We start from the raw sequence: 21,622 nt of genomic DNA, 5'->3' as shown, positions 1-21,622 counted from the left end.
TGAAACATACTCATGGGCTGACAGCGTACGAACGGATCGCCTGTGTATCTTTCTGGACAGCTGCAAATTGGATTGTGATTCACAACCGAGCACCTGGCTCCTACTCCACATGTTCCAGGGCATGGATCCCTACATTTCTGGTTGGTACACGCTTGATTCTGAGGACATTCAGCGCTCACAACACACTCCGGACGACACGTCGGAGGGCTTCCAATGTATCCCGGAACACAAGAGCAGACGGCTTGTCCATTGATTTCGCGACACTGGCTATTAGGACCGCAAGGCGATGGACTGCATGGGTTCGTCACAACCGGTGCTTGCTGTGGTCGACACTGCACGAATGCATTTCCGGCCATTCCATCCGGACAACGGCACATTGGAATGTGATTGATCACCTCGCACAGTGCATCTTGACCGCACGTGCCCGGACAAGGATCTACACATTTGCTACGAATACAGGCCCTATCCCGAGCGCAGTCCGAGTTCAAGACGCACTCTGGCCTGCAGCCTCGGTACGGATCGCCCTGGTACTCTGGCAAACATGTGCAAATACCGTTCTGGCATTGCGCATTAGCCCCGCAGGGCGAAGGATTGCACGGATCATCATTGACGGGCTCAGGCGCTGTTGAATGAAGGGGATTCGTTATGAAGAGATCTGGAAGCCAAAGATTGGGGGAGAGTTTCTTACGTGGCGGTGGCATGGGTCGACAGCTTGTGAAAGGATCCCCAGTGTATCCCTCCTCGCATGTACAAATGGGAGTATGGTTGATCACATTGCATCTTGCATTGATGCCACACGATCCCGGACAAGGGTCCCGACACTTCTCGTTCATGCACGCCTGATTGCTTGGACATTCCGCGTTAATTGTACACTCTGGGCGACAATTAGGCGGAGATCCAATGTAGTTGATCAGACATGAACACGAAGGAGAGCCGTTTACATCACGGCACTGTGAGTTTGGACCGCACGGAGAAGGAACGCACGGGTTCCTTACAACGATCGGAGTATCTTGTACCGGAGCTGTTGTAGAAAAGAACAACGATACCATAGGGTTGGAGATGGCAAGGAATACGTCGTGGGTGTAACGAAAGGAGAGGATCTTACGTGGTATGGGGTAGCATCTCGTGAACGGGTCACCAGTGAATCCTGATTGACATGAGCAAATGGGGCTGTGGTTATTGACGTTGCACCTAGCATTGGTTCCGCACGTTCCAGGGCACGGATCAACGCACTTCTGGTTGACACAAGCCTTATCCAGGGCGCATTCCGAGCTCACCACACACTCTGGGCGACATCCCGGAGGAGAACCAACATAAGTGGGCAGACACGAGCAAACGGCCTGTCCGTTAACCTCTCGGCATTGACTGTTGGGACCACAGGGACTCGGTTGGCAAGGATTGACATACTCTTGTACCGCTGTAGTGAGGGAGGGAAGACACAATGTATGATTGAACGAAGCTTCGCAAGCAACAGATACAGCGAAAAGCAATGCATGGGGAAAGGGAGCGGCAAGGTCGATCGTTCGTATTTCGTGTGTTTTGTCGAGGTTGTCCAAGAACAGGGCGGGTCAGCGGAGATCTATGATTGTCGAACTAAGCTTGGTCGAGTGAAGCAAGGTCATAAGCACGCAACAGGCGAAGAAGTGGGCAAAGGGTTCCTTACGTTCTCTTTGTTGAATGTTACAATATCGGAACGGATCTCCTTCGTATCCGGGGAAACAGGTACAAGAGGGCAGGTGATTGACGACCTGGCAGTCAGCATTCTGACCACAGGTTCCTGGGCAAGGGTCTTGACATTTGTTCCTAACGCAAGCCCTGTTCGACGGGCAGTCCGAATTGAGCACACACTCTGGACGGCATCCTTCGTAAGGGTTTCCAAAATGATCCTCAATACATGTGCATGCTCCAGCACCGTTTTGTTCCCTACATTGAGCGTTGGCTCCGCATGGGTTGGGGAGGCAAGGCGTCGTCTGGTCCTTGGGCGTATCTTGTTGGAAAGGTACGCATTGAGTGAAAGGATCGCCAGTATATCCAACGGCACAAATGCACATCGGAGTATGGCTGACAACCCTACATTCCGCGTTGGCACCACACGCGCCAGGACAAGGATCTTGACACTTTTGTCGTATGCATGCTAAATTGTTTGAGCAATCGGAGTTGCTGATGCATTCCGGGCGGCAATTGGGTGGTGCGCCTATCATACCCTCTATGCAAGTGCAAGATGGCGAATCACCCACTGCGCGGCACTGTGCATTTGGTCCGCAAGGAGACGGTTGGCAAAGGTTGCTGGGGGTCATTTGTACTGGAGGCTCGACTGAAAGGGATCAAAGATGACAGGAGATGGTGATCGTAAGCGATCTGGATTCTAAATGACTGAGGAACTAAATGGGAATGAAACATACTCATGGGCTGACAGCGTACGAACGGATCGCCTGTGTATCTTTCTGGACAGCTGCAAATTGGATTGTGATTCACAACCGAGCACCTGGCTCCTACTCCACATGTTCCAGGGCATGGATCCCTACATTTCTGGTTGGTACACGCTTGATTCTGAGGACATTCAGCGCTCACAACACACTCCGGACGACACGTCGGAGGGCTTCCAATGTATCCCGGAACACAAGAGCAGACGGCTTGTCCATTGATTTCGCGACACTGGCTATTAGGACCGCAAGGCGATGGACTGCATGGGTTCGTCACAACCGGTGCTTGCTGTGGTCGACACTGCACGAATGCATTTCCGGCCATTCCATCCGGACAACGGCACATCGGAATGTGATTGATCACCTCGCACAGTGCATCTTGACCGCACGTGCCCGGACAAGGATCTACACATTTGCTACGAATACAGGCCCTATCCCGAGCGCAGTCCGAGTTCAAGACGCACTCTGGCCTGCAGCCTCGGTACGGATCGCCCTGGTACTCTGGCAAACATGTGCAAATACCGTTCTGGCATTGCGCATTAGCCCCGCAGGGCGAAGGATTGCACGGATCATCATTGACGGGCTCAGGCGCTGTTGAATGAAGGGGATTCGTTATGAAGAGATCTGGAAGCCAAAGATTGGGGGAGAGTTTCTTACGTGGCGGTGGCATGGGTCGACAGCTTGTGAAAGGATCCCCAGTGTATCCCTCCTCGCATGTACAAATGGGAGTATGGTTGATCACATTGCATCTTGCATTGATGCCACACGATCCCGGACAAGGGTCCCGACACTTCTCGTTCATGCACGCCTGATTGCTTGGACATTCCGCGTTAATTGTACACTCTGGGCGACAATTAGGCGGAGATCCAATGTAGTTGATCAGACATGAACACGAAGGAGAGCCGTTTACATCACGGCACTGTGAGTTTGGACCGCACGGAGAAGGAACGCACGGGTTCCTTACAACGATCGGAGTATCTTGTACCGGAGCTGTTGTAGAAAAGAACAACGATACCATAGGGTTGGAGATGGCAAGGAATACGTCGTGGGTGTAACGAAAGGAGAGGATCTTACGTGGTATGGGGTAGCATCTCGTGAACGGGTCACCAGTGAATCCTGATTGACATGAGCAAATGGGGCTGTGGTTATTGACGTTGCACCTAGCATTGGTTCCGCACGTTCCAGGGCACGGATCAACGCACTTCTGGTTGACACAAGCCGTATTTAAGGCGCATTCCGAGCTCACCACACACTCTGGGCGACATCCCGGAGGAGAACCAACATAAGTGGGCAGACACGAGCAAACGGCCTGTCCGTTAACCTCTCGGCATTGACTGTTGGGACCACAGGGACTCGGTTGGCAAGGATTGACATACTCTTGTACCGCTGTAGTGAGGGAAGGAAGACACAATGTATGATTGAACGAAGCTTCGCAAACAACAGATACAGCGAAAAGCAATGCATGGGGAAAGGGAGCGGCAAGGTCGATCGTTCGTATTTTGTGTGTTTTGTCGAGGTTGTCCAAGAACAGGGCGGGTCAGCGGAGATCTATGATTGTCGAACTAAGCTTGGTCGAGTGAAGCAAGGTCATAAGCACGCAACAGGCGAAGAAGTGGGCAAAGGGTTCCTTACGTTCTCTTTGTTGAATGTTACAATATCGGAACGGATCTCCTTCGTATCCGGGGAAACAGGTACAAGAGGGCAGGTGATTGACGACCTGGCAGTCAGCATTCTGACCACAGGTTCCTGGGCAAGGGTCTTGACATTTGTTCCTAACGCAAGCCCTGTTCGACGGGCAGTCCGAATTGAGCACACACTCTGGACGGCATCCTTCGTAAGGGTTTCCAAAATGATCCTCAATACATGTGCATGCTCCAGCACCGTTTTGTTCCCTACATTGAGCGTTGGCTCCGCATGGGTTGGGGAGGCAAGGCGTCGTCTGGTCCTTGGGCGTATCTTGTTGGAAAGGTACGCACTGAGTGAAAGGATCGCCAGTATATCCAACGGCACAAATGCACATCGGAGTATGGCTGACAACCCTACATTCCGCGTTGGCTCCACACGCGCCAGGACAAGGATCTTGACACTTTTGTCGTATGCATGCTAAATTGTTTGAGCAATCGGAGTTGCTGATGCATTCCGGGCGGCAATTGGGTGGTGCGCCTATCATACCCTCTATGCAAGTGCAAGATGGCGAATCACCCACTGCGCGGCACTGTGCATTTGGTCCGCAAGGAGACGGTTGGCAAGGGTTGCTGGGGGTCATTTGTACTGGAGGCTCAACTGAAAGGGATCAAAGATGACAGGAGATGGTGATCGTAAGCTATCTGGATTCTAAACGACTGAGGAACTAAATGGGAATGAAACATACTCATGGGCTGACAGCGTACAAACGGATCGCCTGTGTATCTTTCTGGACAGCTGCAAATTGGATTGTGATTCACAACCGAGCACCTGGCTCCTACTCCACATGTTCCAGGGCATGGATCCCTACATTTCTGGTTGGTACACGCTTGATTCTGAGGACATTCAGCGCTCACAACACACTCCGGACGACACGTCGGAGGGCTTCCAATGTATCCCGGAACACAAGAGCAGACGGCTTGTCCATTGATTTCGCGACACTGGCTATTAGGACCGCAAGGCGATGGACTGCATGGGTTCGTCACAACCGGTGCTTGCTGTGGTCGACACTGCACGAATGCATTTCCGGCCATTCCATCCGGACAACGGCACATCGGAATGTGATTGATCACCTCGCACAGTGCATCTTGACCGCACGTGCCCGGACAAGGATCTACACATTTGCTACGAATACAGGCCCTATCCCGAGCGCAGTCCGAGTTCAAGACGCACTCTGGCCTGCAGCCTCGGTACGGATCGCCCTGGTACTCTGGCAAACATGTGCAAATACCGTTCTGGCATTGCGCATTAGCCCCGCAGGGCGAAGGATTGCACGGATCATCATTGACGGGCTCAGGCGCTGTTGAATGAAGGGGATTCGTTATGAAGAGATCTGGAAGCCAAAGATTGGGGGAGAGTTTCTTACGTGGTGGTGGCATGGGTCGACAGCTTGTGAAAGGATCTCCAGTGTATCCCTCCTCGCATGTACAAATGGGAGTATGGTTGATCACATTGCATCTTGCATTGATGCCACACGATCCCGGACAAGGGTCCCGACACTTCTCGTTCATGCACGCCTGATTGCTTGGACATTCCGCGTTAATTGTACACTCTGGGCGACAATTAGGCGGAGATCCAATGTAGTTGATCAGACATGAACACGAAGGAGAGCCGTTTACATCACGGCACTGTGAGTTTGGACCGCACGGAGAAGGAACGCACGGGTTCCTTACAACGATCGGAGTATCTTGTACCGGAGCTGTTGTAGAAAAGAACAACGATACCATAGGGTTGGAGATGGCAAGGAATACGTCGTGGGTGTAACGAAAGGAGAGGATCTTACGTGGTATGGGGTAGCATCTCGAAAATGGATCGCCAGTGAATCCTGATTGACATGAGCAAATGGGGCTGTGGTTATTGACGTTGCACCTAGCATTGGTTCCGCACGTTCCAGGGCACGGATCAACGCACTTCTGGTTGACACAAGCCTTATCCAGGGCGCATTCCGAGCTCACCACACACTCTGGGCGACATCCCGGAGGAGAACCAACATAAGTGGGCAGACACGAGCAAACGGCCTGTCCGTTAACCTCTCGGCATTGACTGTTGGGACTACAGGGACTCGGTTGGCAAGGATTGACATACTCTTGTACCGCTGTAGTGAGGGAGGGAAGACACAATGTATGATTGAACAAAGCTTCGCAAACAACAGATACAGCGAAAAGCAATGCATGGGGAAAGGTAGCGGCAAGGTCGATCGTTCGTATTTCGTGTGTTTTGTCGAGGTTGTCCAAGAACAGGGCGGGTCAGCGGAGATCTATGATTGTCGAACTAAGCTTGGTCGAGTGAAGCAAGGTCATAAGCACGCAACAGGCGAAGAAGTGGGCAAAGGGTTCCTTACGTTCTCTTTGTTGAATGTTACAATATCGGAACGGATCTCCTTCGTATCCGGGGAAACAGGTACAAGAGGGCAGGTGATTGACGACCTGGCAGTCAGCATTCTGACCACAGGTTCCTGGGCAAGGGTCTTGACATTTGTTCCTAACGCAAGCCCTGTTCGACGGGCAGTCCGAATTGAGCACACACTCTGGACGGCATCCTTCGTAAGGGTTTCCAAAATGATCCTCAATACATGTGCATGCTCCAGCACCGTTTTGTTCCCTACATTGAGCGTTGGCTCCGCATGGGTTGGGGAGGCAAGGCGTCGTCTGGTCCTTGGGCGTATCTTGTTGGAAAGGTACGCATTGAGTGAAAGGATCGCCAGTATATCCAACGGCACAAATGCACATCGGAGTATGGCTGACAACCCTACATTCCGCGTTGGCACCACACGCGCCAGGACAAGGATCTTGACACTTTTGTCGTATGCATGCTAAATTGTTTGAGCAATCGGAGTTGCTGATGCATTCCGGGCGGCAATTGGGTGGTGCGCCTATCATACCCTCTATGCAAGTGCAAGATGGCGAATCACCCACTGCGCGGCACTGTGCATTTGGTCCGCAAGGAGACGGTTGGCAAGGGTTGCTGGGGGTCATTTGTACTGGAGGCTCGACTGAAAGGGATCAAAGATGACAGGAGATGGTGATCGTAAGCGATCTGGATTCTAAATGACTGAGGAACTAAATGGGAATGAAACATACTCATGGGCTGACAGCGTACGAACGGATCGCCTGTGTATCTTTCTGGACAGCTGCAAATTGGATTGTGATTCACAACCGAGCACCTGGCTCCTACTCCACATGTTCCAGGGCATGGATCCCTACATTTCTGGTTGGTACACGCTTGATTCTGAGGACATTCAGCGCTCACAACACACTCCGGACGACACGTCGGAGGGCTTCCAATGTATCCCGGAACACAAGAGCAGACGGCTTGTCCATTGATTTCGCGACACTGGCTATTAGGACCGCAAGGCGATGGACTGCATGGGTTCGTCACAACCGGTGCTTGCTGTGGTCGACACTGCACGAATGCATTTCCGGCCATTCCATCCGGACAACGGCACATCGGAATGTGATTGATCACCTCGCACAGTGCATCTTGACCGCACGTGCTCGGACAAGGATCTACACATTTGCTACGAATACAGGCCCTATCCCGAGCGCAGTCCGAGTTCAAGACGCACTCTGGCCTGCAGCCTCGGTACGGATCGCCCTGGTACTCTGGCAAACATGTGCAAATACCGTTCTGGCATTGCGCATTAGCCCCGCAGGGCGAAGGATTGCACGGATCATCATTGACGGGCTCAGGCGCTGTTGAATGAAGGGGATTCGTTATGAAGAGATCTGGAAGCCAAAGATTGGGGGAGAGTTTCTTACGTGGTGGTGGCATGGGTCGACAGCTTGTGAAAGGATCTCCAGTGTATCCCTCCTCGCATGTACAAATGGGAGTATGGTTGATCACATTGCATCTTGCATTGATGCCACACGATCCCGGACAAGGGTTCCGACACTTCTCGTTCATGCACGCCTGATTGCTTGGACATTCCGCGTTAATTGTACACTCTGGGCGACAATTAGGCGGAGATCCAATGTAGTTGATCAGACATGAACACGAAGGAGAGCCGTTTACATCACGGCACTGTGAGTTTGGACCGCACGGAGAAGGAACGCACGGGTTCCTTACAACGATCGGAGTATCTTGTACCGGAGCTGTTGTAGAAAAGAACAACGATACCATAGGGTTGGAGATGGCAAGGAATACGTCGTGGGTGTAACGAAAGGAGAGGATCTTACGTGGTATGGGGTAGCATCTCGTGAACGGGTCACCAGTGAATCCTGATTGACATGAGCAAATGGGGCTGTGGTTATTGACGTTACACCTAGCATTGGTTCCGCACGTTCCAGGGCACGGATCAACGCACTTCTGGTTGACACAAGCCTTATCCAGGGCGCATTCCGAGCTCACCACACACTCTGGGCGACATCCCGGAGGAGAACCAACATAAGTGGGCAGACACGAGCAAACGGCCTGTCCGTTAACCTCTCGGCATTGACTGTTGGGACCACAGGGACTCGGTTGGCAAGGATTGACATACTCTTGTACCGCTGTAGTGAGGGAGGGAAGACACAATGTATGATTGAACAAAGCTTCGCAAACAACAGATACAGCGAAAAGCAATGCATGGGGAAAGGGAGCGGCAAGGTCGATCGTTCGTATTTCGTGTGTTTTGTCGAGGTTGTCCAAGAACAGGGCGGGTCAGCGGAGATCTATGATTGTCGAACTAAGCTTGGTCGAGTGAAGCAAGGTCATAAGCACGCAACAGGCGAAGAAGTGGGCAAAGGGTTCCTTACGTTCTCTTTGTTGAATGTTACAATATCGGAACGGATCTCCTTCGTATCCGGGGAAACAGGTACAAGAGGGCAGGTGATTGACGACCTGGCAGTCAGCATTCTGACCACAGGTTCCTGGGCAAGGGTCTTGACATTTGTTCCTAACGCAAGCCCTGTTCGACGGGCAGTCCGAATTGAGCACACACTCTGGACGGCATCCTTCGTAAGGGTTTCCAAAATGATCCTCAATACATGTGCATGCTCCAGCACCGTTTTGTTCCCTACATTGAGCGTTGGCTCCGCATGGGTTGGGGAGGCAAGGCGTCGTCTGGTCCTTGGGCGTATCTTGTTGGAAAGGTACGCATTGAGTGAAAGGATCGCCAGTATATCCAACGGCACAAATGCACATCGGAGTATGGCTGACAACCCTACATTCCGCGTTGGCACCACACGCGCCAGGACAAGGATCTTGACACTTTTGTCGTATGCATGCTAAATTGTTTGAGCAATCGGAGTTGCTGATGCATTCCGGGCGGCAATTGGGTGGTGCGCCTATCATACCCTCTATGCAAGTGCAAGATGGCGAATCACCCACTGCGCGGCACTGTGCATTTGGTCCGCAAGGAGACGGTTGGCAAGGGTTGCTGGGGGTCATTTGTACTGGAGGCTCGACTGAAAGGGATCAAAGATGACAGGAGATGGTGATCGTAAGCGATCTGGATTCTAAACGACTGAGGAACTAAATGGGAATGAAACATACTCATGGGCTGACAGCGTACGAACGGATCGCCTGTGTATCTTTCTGGACAGCTGCAAATTGGATTGTGATTCACAACCGAGCACCTGGCTCCTACTCCACATGTTCCAGGGCATGGATCCCTACATTTCTGGTTGGTACACGCTTGATTCTGAGGACATTCAGCGCTCACAACACACTCCGGACGACACGTCGGAGGGCTTCCAATGTATCCCGGAACACAAGAGCAGACGGCTTGTCCATTGATTTCGCGACACTGGCTATTAGGACCGCAAGGCGATGGACTGCATGGGTTCGTCACAACCGGTGCTTGCTGTGGTCGACACTGCACGAATGCATTTCCGGCCATTCCATCCGGACAACGGCACATCGGAATGTGATTGATCACCTCGCACAGTGCATCTTGACCGCACGTGCCCGGACAAGGATCTACACATTTGCTACGAATACAGGCCCTATCCCGAGCGCAGTCCGAGTTCAAGACGCACTCTGGCCTGCAGCCTCGGTACGGATCGCCCTGGTACTCTGGCAAACATGTGCAAATACCGTTCTGGCATTGCGCATTAGCCCCGCAGGGCGAAGGATTGCACGGATCATCATTGACGGGCTCAGGCGCTGTTGAATGAAGGGGATTCGTTATGAAGAGATCTGGAAGCCAAAGATTGGGGGAGAGTTTCTTACGTGGTGGTGGCATGGGTCGACAGCTTGTGAAAGGATCTCCAGTGTATCCCTCCTCGCATGTACAAATGGGAGTATGGTTGATCACATTGCATCTTGCATTGATGCCACACGATCCCGGACAAGGGTCCCGACACTTCTCGTTCATGCACGCCTGATTGCTTGGACATTCCGCGTTAATTGTACACTCTGGGCGACAATTAGGCGGAGATCCAATGTAGTTGATCAGACATGAACACGAAGGAGAGCCGTTTACATCACGGCACTGTGAGTTTGGACCGCACGGAGAAGGAACGCACGGGTTCCTTACAACGATCGGAGTATCTTGTACCGGAGCTGTTGTAGAAAAGAACAACGATACCATAGGGTTGGAGATGGCAAGGAATACGTCGTGGGTGTAACGAAAGGAGAGGATCTTACGTGGTATGGGGTAGCATCTCGAAAATGGATCGCCAGTGAATCCTGATTGACATGAGCAAATGGGGCTGTGGTTATTGACGTTGCACCTAGCATTGGTTCCGCACGTTCCAGGGCACGGATCAACGCACTTCTGGTTGACACAAGCCGTATTTAAGGCGCATTCCGAGCTCACCACACACTCTGGGCGACATCCCGGAGGAGAACCAACATAAGTGGGCAGACACGAGCAAACGGCCTGTCCGTTAACCTCTCGGCATTGACTGTTGGGACCACAGGGACTCGGTTGGCAAGGATTGACATACTCTTGTACCGCTGTAGTGAGGGAGGGAAGACACAATGTATGATTGAACAAAGCTTCGCAAACAACAGATACAGCGAAAAGCAATGCATGGGGAAAGGTAGCGGCAAGGTCGATCGTTCGTATTTCGTGTGTTTTGTCGAGGTTGTCCAAGAATAGGGCGGGTCAGCGGAGATCTATGATTGTCGAACTAAGCTTGGTCGAGTGAAGCAAGGTCATAAGCACGCAACAGGCGAAGAAGTGGGCAAAGGGTTCCTTACGTTCTCTTTGTTGAATGTTACAATATCGGAACGGATCTCCTTCGTATCCGGGGAAACAGGTACAAGAGGGCAGGTGATTGACGACCTGGCAGTCAGCATTCTGACCACAGGTTCCTGGGCAAGGGTCTTGACATTTGTTCCTAACGCAAGCCCTGTTCGACGGGCAGTCCGAATTGAGCACACACTCTGGACGGCATCCTTCGTAAGGGTTTCCAAAATGATCCTCAATACATGTGCATGCTCCAGCACCGTTTTGTTCCCTACATTGAGCGTTGGCTCCGCATGGGTTGGGGAGGCAAGGCGTCGTCTGGTCCTTGGGCGTATCTTGTTGGAAAGGAACGCACTGAGTGAAAGGATCGCCAGTATATCCAACGGCACAAATGCACATCGGAGTATGGCTGACAACCCTACATTCCGCGTTGGCACCACACGCGCCAGGACAAGGATCTTGACACTTTTGTCGTATGCATGCTAAATTGTTTGAGCAATCGGAGTTGCTGATGCATTCCGGGCGGCAATTGGGTGGTGCGCCTATCATACCCTCTATGCAAGTGCAAGATGGCGAATCACCCACTGCGCGGCACTGTGCATTTGGTCCGCAAGGAGACGGTTGGCAAGGGTTGCTGGGGGTCATTTGTACTGGAGGCTCGACTGAAAGGGATCAAAGATGACAAGAGATGGTGATCGTAAGCTATCTGGATTCTAAACGACTGAGGAACTAAATGGGAATGAAACATACTCATGGGCTGACAACGTACGAACGGATCGCCTGTGTATCTTTCTGGACAGCTGCAAATTGGATTGTGATTCACAACCGAGCACCTGGCTCCTACTCCACATGTTCCAGGGCATGGATCCCTACATTTCTGGTTGGTACACGCTTGATTCTGAGGACATTCAGCGCTCACAACACACTCCGGACGACACGTCGGAGGGCTTCCAATGTATCCCGGAACACAAGAGCAGACGGCTTGTCCATTGATTTCGCGACACTGGCTATTAGGACCGCAAGGCGATGGACTGCATGGGTTCGTCACAACCGGTGCTTGCTGTGGTCGACACTGCACAAATGCATTTCCGGCCATTCCATCCGGACAACGGCACATTGGAATGTGATTGATCACCTCGCACAGTGCATCTTGACCGCACGTGCCCGGACAAGGATCTACACATTTGCTACGAATACAGGCCCTATCCCGAGCGCAATCCGAGTTCAAGACGCACTCTGGCCTGCAGCCTCGGTACGGATCGCCCTGGTACTCTGGCAAACATGTGCAAATACCGTTCTGGCATTGCGCATTAGCCCCGCAGGGCGAAGGATTGCACGGATCATCATTGACGGGCTCAGGCGCTGTTGAATGAAGGGGATTCGTTATGAAGAGATCTGGAAGCCAAAGATTGGGGGAGAGTTTCTTACGTGGTGGTGGCATGGGTCGACAGCTTGTGAAAGGATCTCCAGTGTATCCCTCCTCGCATGTACAAATGGGAGTATGGTTGATCACATTGCATCTTGCATTGATGCCACACGATCCCGGACAAGGGTCCCGACACTTCTCGTTCATGCACGCCTGATTGCTTGGACATTCCGCGTTAATTGTACACTCTGGGCGACAATTAGGCGGAGATCCAATGTAGTTGATCAGACATGAACACGAAGGAGAGCCGTTTACATCACGGCACTGTGAGTTTGGACCGCACGGAGAAGGAACGCACGGGTTCCTTACAACGATCGGAGTATCTTGTACCGGAGCTGTTGTAGAAAAGAACAACGATACCATAGGGTTGGAGATGGCAAGGAATACGTCGTGGGTGTAACGAAAGGAGAGGATCTTACGTGGTATGGGGTAGCATCTCGTGAACGGGTCACCAGTGAATCCTGATTGACATGAGCAAATGGGGCTGTGGTTATTGACGTTGCACCTAGCATTGGTTCCGCACGTTCCAGGGCACGGATCAACGCACTTCTGGTTGACACAAGCCGTATTTAAGGCGCATTCCGAGCTCACCACACACTCTGGGCGACATCCCGGAGGAGAACCAACATAAGTGGGCAGACACGAGCAAACGGCCTGTCCGTTAACCTCTCGGCATTGACTGTTGGGACCACAGGGACTCGGTTGGCAAGGATTGACATACTCTTGTACCGCTGTAGTGAGGGAGGGAAGACACAATGTATGATTGAACAAAGCTTCGCAAACAACAGATACAGCGAAAAGCAATGCATGGGGAAAGGTAGCGGCAAGGTCGATCGTTCGTATTTCGTGTGTTTTGTCGAGGTTGTCCAAGAATAGGGCGGGTCAGCGGAGATCTATGATTGTCGAACTAAGCTTGGTCGAGTGAAGCAAGGTCATAAGCACGCAACAGGCGAAGAAGTGGGCAAAGGGTTCCTTACGTTCTCTTTGTTGAATGTTACAATATCGGAACGGATCTCCTTCGTATCCGGGGAAACAGGTACAAGAGGGCAGGTGATTGACGACCTGGCAGTCAGCATTCTGACCACAGGTTCCTGGGCAAGGGTCTTGACATTTGTTCCTAACGCAAGCCCTGTTCGACGGGCAGTCCGAATTGAGCACACACTCTGGACGGCATCCTTCGTAAGGGTTTCCAAAATGATCCTCAATACATGTGCATGCTCCAGCACCGTTTTGTTCCCTACATTGAGCGTTGGCTCCGCATGGGTTGGGGAGGCAAGGCGTCGTCTGGTCCTTGGGCGTATCTTGTTGGAAAGGAACGCACTGAGTGAAAGGATCGCCAGTATATCCAACGGCACAAATGCACATCGGAGTATGGCTGACAACCCTACATTCCGCGTTGGCACCACACGCGCCAGGACAAGGATCTTGACACTTTTGTCGTATGCATGCTAAATTGTTTGAGCAATCGGAGTTGCTGATGCATTCCGGGCGGCAATTGGGTGGTGCGCCTATCATACCCTCTATGCAAGTGCAAGATGGCGAATCACCCACTGCGCGGCACTGTGCATTTGGTCCGCAAGGAGACGGTTGGCAAGGGTTGCTGGGGGTCATTTGTACTGGAGGCTCGACTGAAAGGGATCAAAGATGACAAGAGATGGTGATCGTAAGCTATCTGGATTCTAAACGACTGAGGAACTAAATGGGAATGAAACATACTCATGGGCTGACAACGTACGAACGGATCGCCTGTGTATCTTTCTGGACAGCTGCAAATTGGATTGTGATTCACAACCGAGCACCTGGCTCCTACTCCACATGTTCCAGGGCATGGATCCCTACATTTCTGGTTGGTACACGCTTGATTCTGAGGACATTCAGCGCTCACAACACACTCCGGACGACACGTCGGAGGGCTTCCAATGTATCCCGGAACACAAGAGCAGACGGCTTGTCCATTGATTTCGCGACACTGGCTATTAGGACCGCAAGGCGATGGACTGCATGGGTTCGTCACAACCGGTGCTTGCTGTGGTCGACACTGCACAAATGCATTTCCGGCCATTCCATCCGGACAACGGCACATTGGAATGTGATTGATCACCTCGCACAGTGCATCTTGACCGCACGTGCCCGGACAAGGATCTACACATTTGCTACGAATACAGGCCCTATCCCGAGCGCAATCCGAGTTCAAGACGCACTCTGGCCTGCAGCCTCGGTACGGATCGCCCTGGTACTCTGGCAAACATGTGCAAATACCGTTCTGGCATTGCGCATTAGCCCCGCAGGGCGAAGGATTGCACGGATCATCATTGACGGGCTCAGGCGCTGTTGAATGAAGGGGATTCGTTATGAAGAGATCTGGAAGCCAAAGATTGGGGGAGAGTTTCTTACGTGGTGGTGGCATGGGTCGACAGCTTGTGAAAGGATCTCCAGTGTATCCCTCCTCGCATGTACAAATGGGAGTATGGTTGATCACATTGCATCTTGCATTGATGCCACACGATCCCGGACAAGGGTCCCGACACTTCTCGTTCATGCACGCCTGATTGCTTGGACATTCCGCGTTAATTGTACACTCTGGGCGACAATTAGGCGGAGATCCAATGTAGTTGATCAGACATGAACACGAAGGAGAGCCGTTTACATCACGGCACTGTGAGTTTGGACCGCACGGAGAAGGAACGCACGGGTTCCTTACAACGATCGGAGTATCTTGTACCGGAGCTGTTGTAGAAAAGAACAACGATACCATAGGGTTGGAGATGGCAAGGAATACGTCGTGGGTGTAACGAAAGGAGAGGATCTTACGTGGTATGGGGTAGCATCTCGTGAACGGGTCACCAGTGAATCCTGATTGACATGAGCAAATGGGGCTGTGGTTATTGACGTTGCACCTAGCATTGGTTCCGCACGTTCCAGGGCACGGATCAACGCACTTCTGGTTGACACAAGCCTTATTTAAGGCGCATTCCGAGCTCACCACACACTCTGGGCGACATCCCGGAGGAGAACCAACATAAGTGGGCAGACACGAGCAAACGGCCTGTCCGTTAACCTCTCGGCATTGACTGTTGGGACCACAGGGACTCGGTTGGCAAGGATTGACATACTCTTGTACCGCTGTAGTGAGGGAGGGAAGACACAATGTATGATTGAACAAAGCTTCGCAAACAACAGATACAGCGAAAAGCAATGCATGGGGAAAGGTAGCGGCAAGGTCGATCGTTCGTATTTCGTGTGTTTTGTCGAGGTTGTCCAAGAATAGGGCGGGTCAGCGGAGATCTATGATTGTCGAACTAAGCTTGGTCGAGTGAAGCAAGGTCATAAGCACGCAACAGGCGAAGAAGTGGGCAAAGGGTTCCTTACGTTCTCTTTGTTGAATGTTACAATATCGGAACGGATCTCCTTCGTATCCGGGGAAACAGGTACAAGAGGGCAGGTGATTGACGACCTGGCAGTCAGCATTCTGACCACAGGTTCCTGGGCAAGGGTCTTGACATTTGTTCCTAACGCAAGCCCTGTTCGACGGGCAGTCCGAATTGAGCACACACTCTGGACGGCATCCTTCGTAAGGGTTTCCAAAATGATCCTCAATACATGTGCATGCTCCAGCACCGTTTTGTTCCCTACATTGAGCGTTGGCTCCGCATGGGTTGGGGAGGCAAGGCGTCGTCTGGTCCTTGGGCGTATCTTGTTGGAAAGGAACGCACTGAGTGAAAGGATCGCCAGTATATCCAACGGCACAAATGCACATCGGAGTATGGCTGACAACCCTACATTCCGCGTTGGCTCCACACGCGCCAGGACAAGGATCTTGACACTTTTGTCGTATGCATGCTAAATTGTTTGAGCAATCGGAGTTGCTGATGCATTCCGGGCGGCAATTGGGTGGTGCGCCTATCATACCCTCTATGCAAGTGCAAGATGGCGAATCACCCACTGCGCGGCACTGTGCATTTGGTCCGCAAGGAGACGGTTGGCAAGGGTTGCTGGGGGTCATTTGTACTGGAGGCTCGACTGAAAGGGATCAAAGATGACAAGAGATGGTGATCGTAAGCTATCTGGATTCTAAACGACTGAGGAACTAAATGGGAATGAAACATACTCATGGGCTGACAGCGTACGAACGGATCGCCTGTGTATCTTTCTGGACAGCTGCAAATTGGATTGTGATTCACAACCGAGCACCTGGCTCCTACTCCACATGTTCCAGGGCATGGATCCCTACATTTCTGGTTGGTACACGCTTGATTCTGAGGACATTCAGCGCTCACAACACACTCCGGACGACACGTCGGAGGGCTTCCAATGTATCCCGGAACACAAGAGCAGACGGCTTGTCCATTGATTTCGCGACACTGGCTATTAGGACCGCAAGGCGATGGACTGCATGGGTTCGTCACAACCGGTGCTTGCTGTGGTCGACACTGCACGAATGCATTTCCGGCCATTCCATCCGGACAACGGCACATCGGAATGTGATTGATCACCTCGCACAGTGCATCTTGACCGCACGTGCCCGGACAAGGATCTACACATTTGCTACGAATACAGGCCCTATCCCGAGCGCAGTCCGAGTTCAAGACGCACTCTGGCCTGCAGCCTCGGTACGGATCGCCCTGGTACTCTGGCAAACATGTGCAAATACCGTTCTGGCATTGCGCATTAGCCCCGCAGGGCGAAGGATTGCACGGATCATCATTGACGGGCTCAGGCGCTGTTGAATGAAGGGGATTCGTTATGAAGAGATCTGGAAGCCAAAGATTGGGGAAGAGTTTCTTACGTGGTGGTGGCATGGGTCGACAGCTTGTGAAAGGATCTCCAGTGTATCCCTCCTCGCATGTACAAATGGGAGTATGGTTGATCACATTGCATCTTGCATTGATGCCACACGATCCCGGACAAGGGTCCCGACACTTCTCGTTCATGCACGCCTGATTGCTTGGACATTCCGCGTTAATTGTACACTCTGGGCGACAATTAGGCGGAGATCCAATGTAGTTGATCAGACATGAACACGAAGGAGAGCCGTTTACATCACGGCACTGTGAGTTTGGACCGCACGGAGAAGGAACGCACGGGTTCCTTACAACGATCGGAGTATCTTGTACCGGAGCTGTTGTAGAAAAGAACAACGATACCATAGGGTTGGAGATGGCAAGGAATACGTCGTGGGTGTAACGAAAGGAGAGGATCTTACGTGGTATGGGGTAGCATCTCGTGAACGGGTCACCAGTGAATCCTGATTGACATGAGCAAATGGGGCTGTGGTTATTGACGTTGCACCTAGCATTGGTTCCGCACGTTCCAGGGCACGGATCAACGCACTTCTGGTTGACACAAGCCTTATTTAAGGCGCATTCCGAGCTCACCACACACTCTGGGCGACATCCCGGAGGAGAACCAACATAAGTGGGCAGACACGAGCAAACGGCCTGTCCGTTAACCTCTCGGCATTGACTGTTGGGACCACAGGGACTCGGTTGGCAAGGATTGACATACTCTTGAACCGCTGTAGTGAGGGAGGGAAGACACAATGTATGATTGAACAAAGCTTCGCAAACAACAGATACAGCGAAAAGCAATGCATGGGGAAAGGGAGCGGCAAGGTCGATCGTTCGTATTTCGTGTGTTTTGTCGAGGTTGTCCAAGAAAAGGGCGGGTCAGCGGAGATCTATGATTGTCGAACTAAGCTTGGTCGAGTGAAGCAAGGTCATAAGCACGCAACAGGCGAAGAAGTGGGCAAAGGGTTCCTTACGTTCTCTTTGTTGAATGTTACAATATCGGAACGGATCTCCTTCGTATCCGGGGAAACAGGTACAAGAGGGCAGGTGATTGACGACCTGGCAGTCAGCATTCTGACCACAGGTTCCTGGGCAAGGGTCTTGACATTTGTTCCTAACGCAAGCCCTGTTCGACGGGCAGTCCGAATTGAGCACACACTCTGGACGGCATCCTTCGTAAGGGTTTCCAAAATGATCCTCAATACATGTGCATGCTCCAGCACCGTTTTGTTCCCTACATTGAGCGTTGGCTCCGCATGGGCTAGGATTACAAGGGTTCAATACTGGGACATCCTCTGTAAGTTTGGAAACCAAACATTTCGTTGTAGTTTTGTGACCTTTCCCTTATTTTATAAGTTCATGTGAAGATTTTTTCTACATCCCGGAAAGCTCCAAGCAGCTTTGCACTTTTGTGCGATTTGAAAGCAAGTGTATACCTTAGCGTAGCGTGTGTTTTATTTTGCATATTTTTGTAGTAAATTTACTTTTTGGGGTGCTGCATGCGTGGGTATAGTTGGAGAATTCAATAACTTACCTTTGTGAATTCTCTTTAAAAAAGCGGAAGCTTGAAGCTTTTCCTCAAACCATTGTCCCAAGCTTTATCATATTCATTCATCAAAATCTCTTATTTATGTGCTTAACTTTGCTTGCATTTATGTGCTTAACTTATAGGTTTTTTTCTGATTCCTTCACACAGTTCCATTACAGTACAATAAGACAAAAATGTTGACATCAGCTTTTTTTTACATAGATTTTATAGATATTCAAATTTCCGATATTTTAAATCTCGAGATGTGAAAATAGTTGATGACTGCCTATTAGTAACTATATGTCAAGATTTGCAAAATTTAATGTCAGATTTATGCAAAATTTAGATTCTATATTTACCAACGAGCGATACATTGTTTGATCTTAACACAGTCAACCGTGATCAATATATCAGAGAATGTTATGCAACTGTGTTCAGAGACAGAAACGATGCCTGAACATTTATAAATATATGAATACTATAAATATAAACTATATGTGATAATATGCATAACAGAGTGAGAAAGCAGTATATTAAAAATGTTTAAGTACTCACCAATTATCGCTTGACAGCCTGTAAATGGATCTCCAGTAAATCCAGCATCACAACTGCAGCTTGGCGTATGTCGCGATACAGAACATTTTGCATTCAGACCACAAGATCCCGGACAAGGATCCTCACACTTTTGCCTGATGCATGCTTGGTTATCAGCACATTCTGTGCTTAAAATACACTCTGGCCTACAGCTTGGCGGTGCTCCTATATAACCTGGTAAACAGGAACATGCCTCTCGGTCGCCGATAACTTTACATTCAGCATTCGGTCCACATGGCGATGGTGTGCACAATGCTCTTGGAGCCTCTGTTGTTGAGGTAGTTACAATTTCTTTGTAACATCGAGTGAATGGATCACCGGTGAATCCAGGAGCACAGCTACATATTGGATTATGGTTGATGATGTTACAGTTGGCATTTTGTCCGCACGAACCGGGGCATGGATCTATGCACTTCAAATTAACGCAAGCCCGGTTGGCCTCACAGTCACTATTTTGCTGGCATTCTGGTCGACAGTTTGGTGGGCTACCAACCATATCTGGCTGACATTTACAAACAGCAACACCGTTTTGTATACGGCAAATGCTATTTGGACCGCATGTATACTTGTCACACACAGGTGATGCAGGTGTAACCGGATCTGCCATCCGTAGGTTGCACTGTACGAAAGGATCTCCGACTGTACCTTCGGGACAAATGCATGTTGGTACATGATTTTGAATTTCACACAATGCTTGTGCACCACAAACACCTGGACATGGATCGACACATTTATACTGTACACATGCTAGTTTGTCTGGACAATCAGCATTCACGTCACATTCACGACGACAACCCGAAAAGACATCATATGGATTGCCTTCATAGCCCGTTAAACAATAACATGCTCCAGCATTGTTCCGTTCGCGGCATTCAGCGTTAGGTCCACATGGTGAAGGAGTACAAGGTGTTAGCCTCTCTGTTGTAGCTGTATTGGAAAATATATTCAATAGATAATAAATAATTCATTAGTATTAGTAACGTTCATTGATTATTTGATTGTGAATGTAATACTTTGGAGTACTTACGCGGCAGAATGCGACTACATTGTTCTAGGGGATTTCCTTCGAAACCTTCGTCACATGTACAAACTGGCTTATGGTTGATGACTCGGCAAACTGCATTCAATCCACAACCAGCCGTGCAAGGATCCACGCATTTTTCGTTCTGACATGCCAAATTACTTGGACATTCGGCGTCCCTGGTGCACTCCGGTCGACAGTTCGGCGGTCGTCCAATATAGTTGGCGGCGCATGAACAGGCAGGCTGACTGCCAACAGTTCGACAGTTTGAATTAGGCCCGCATGGCGAAGGCACACAAGGATTTACAGGTGTAATGTCCTTCTGTTCTTCTTTCTTTGCGCACTGCACGAATGGATCTCCAGTAAACCCGGGAGGGCAGCTACATATTGGATTGTGATTAACAACTTGACACCGTGCCTCGGCACCACACGTTCCTGGACATGGATCTACACATTTCTTGTTTACGCAGGCGCGATCCTGACTACACTCCGAACTGACGACGCATTCCGGACGACACATCGGTGGCGTTCCAATGTAACCCGCCAAGCAGGAGCACACTGGATGTCCATTGATTTCTCGACATTGACTGTTCGGTCCGCACGGTGATGGTTGGCATCCAGGAGTCTTAGGACGCTCGGTTACAATCTCGGCCAAAGTACAGGTACTGGCCGGATCACCTGTGTATCCTTCTAAGCAGAAGCACACGGGACTGTGGTTTTGAACGACACATTCAGCATTCAATCCGCAAACACCTGGACACGGATCGCGGCATTTGTTGTTCATGCATGCCTTCGACTTTTCGCAGTCTGTGTTCTGTACACATTCCGGACGGCATCCTGTGTATGGGTCACCGAAATATTCTGGCATACAAGTACACGATCCGGCTCCATTTCTTTCTTTACATACTGCATTGGCACCGCACGGCGATGGATTGCATGGATTGACCGGTTCCACGTCACGTACTGGTGAGGTAAAATTAACAAAGAGAAAAATTATTATTTAATTCCTTGATGTTTTGCGAAAATCATAGTTGGTGGACGATCAA

General features: G+C 50.7%; 1 protein-coding gene across 1 annotated transcript in view; it reads right to left on the bottom strand.

The window, feature by feature from the left end:
• Positions 1-21,622, bottom strand: part of LOC120959885 (uncharacterized) — a 144,584-nt gene that overhangs the window by 15,319 nt on the left and 107,643 nt on the right. The window contains exons 34-58 of the mRNA XM_049609528.1: positions 20,583-21,539; positions 19,517-20,482; positions 18,408-18,728; positions 16,755-18,161; positions 16,023-16,666; positions 14,363-15,785; positions 13,624-14,274; positions 11,971-13,377; positions 11,232-11,870; positions 10,674-10,985; positions 9,579-10,589; positions 8,840-9,490; positions 8,282-8,593; positions 7,187-8,197; positions 6,448-7,098; positions 5,890-6,201; positions 4,795-5,805; positions 4,056-4,706; positions 3,498-3,809; positions 3,081-3,413; positions 2,403-3,014; positions 1,664-2,314; positions 1,106-1,417; positions 689-1,021; positions 11-622 (exon numbers count right to left, since the gene is read on the bottom strand). Coding sequence (XP_049465485.1) covers positions 11-622; positions 689-1,021; positions 1,106-1,417; positions 1,664-2,314; positions 2,403-3,014; positions 3,081-3,413; positions 3,498-3,809; positions 4,056-4,706; positions 4,795-5,805; positions 5,890-6,201; positions 6,448-7,098; positions 7,187-8,197; positions 8,282-8,593; positions 8,840-9,490; positions 9,579-10,589; positions 10,674-10,985; positions 11,232-11,870; positions 11,971-13,377; positions 13,624-14,274; positions 14,363-15,785; positions 16,023-16,666; positions 16,755-18,161; positions 18,408-18,728; positions 19,517-20,482; positions 20,583-21,539 — 17,502 coding nt within the window. The remainder of the gene's footprint in view (positions 1-10; positions 623-688; positions 1,022-1,105; positions 1,418-1,663; positions 2,315-2,402; positions 3,015-3,080; positions 3,414-3,497; positions 3,810-4,055; positions 4,707-4,794; positions 5,806-5,889; positions 6,202-6,447; positions 7,099-7,186; positions 8,198-8,281; positions 8,594-8,839; positions 9,491-9,578; positions 10,590-10,673; positions 10,986-11,231; positions 11,871-11,970; positions 13,378-13,623; positions 14,275-14,362; positions 15,786-16,022; positions 16,667-16,754; positions 18,162-18,407; positions 18,729-19,516; positions 20,483-20,582; positions 21,540-21,622) is intronic.

Source organism: Anopheles coluzzii, chromosome 3, assembly GCF_943734685.1.
Source record: "Anopheles coluzzii chromosome 3, AcolN3, whole genome shotgun sequence".
NCBI lineage: Eukaryota > Metazoa > Arthropoda > Insecta > Diptera > Culicidae > Anopheles > Anopheles coluzzii.
Note: the sequence above shows the minus strand (reverse complement) of the source record. Positions and strands in the feature narration are given on the sequence as shown.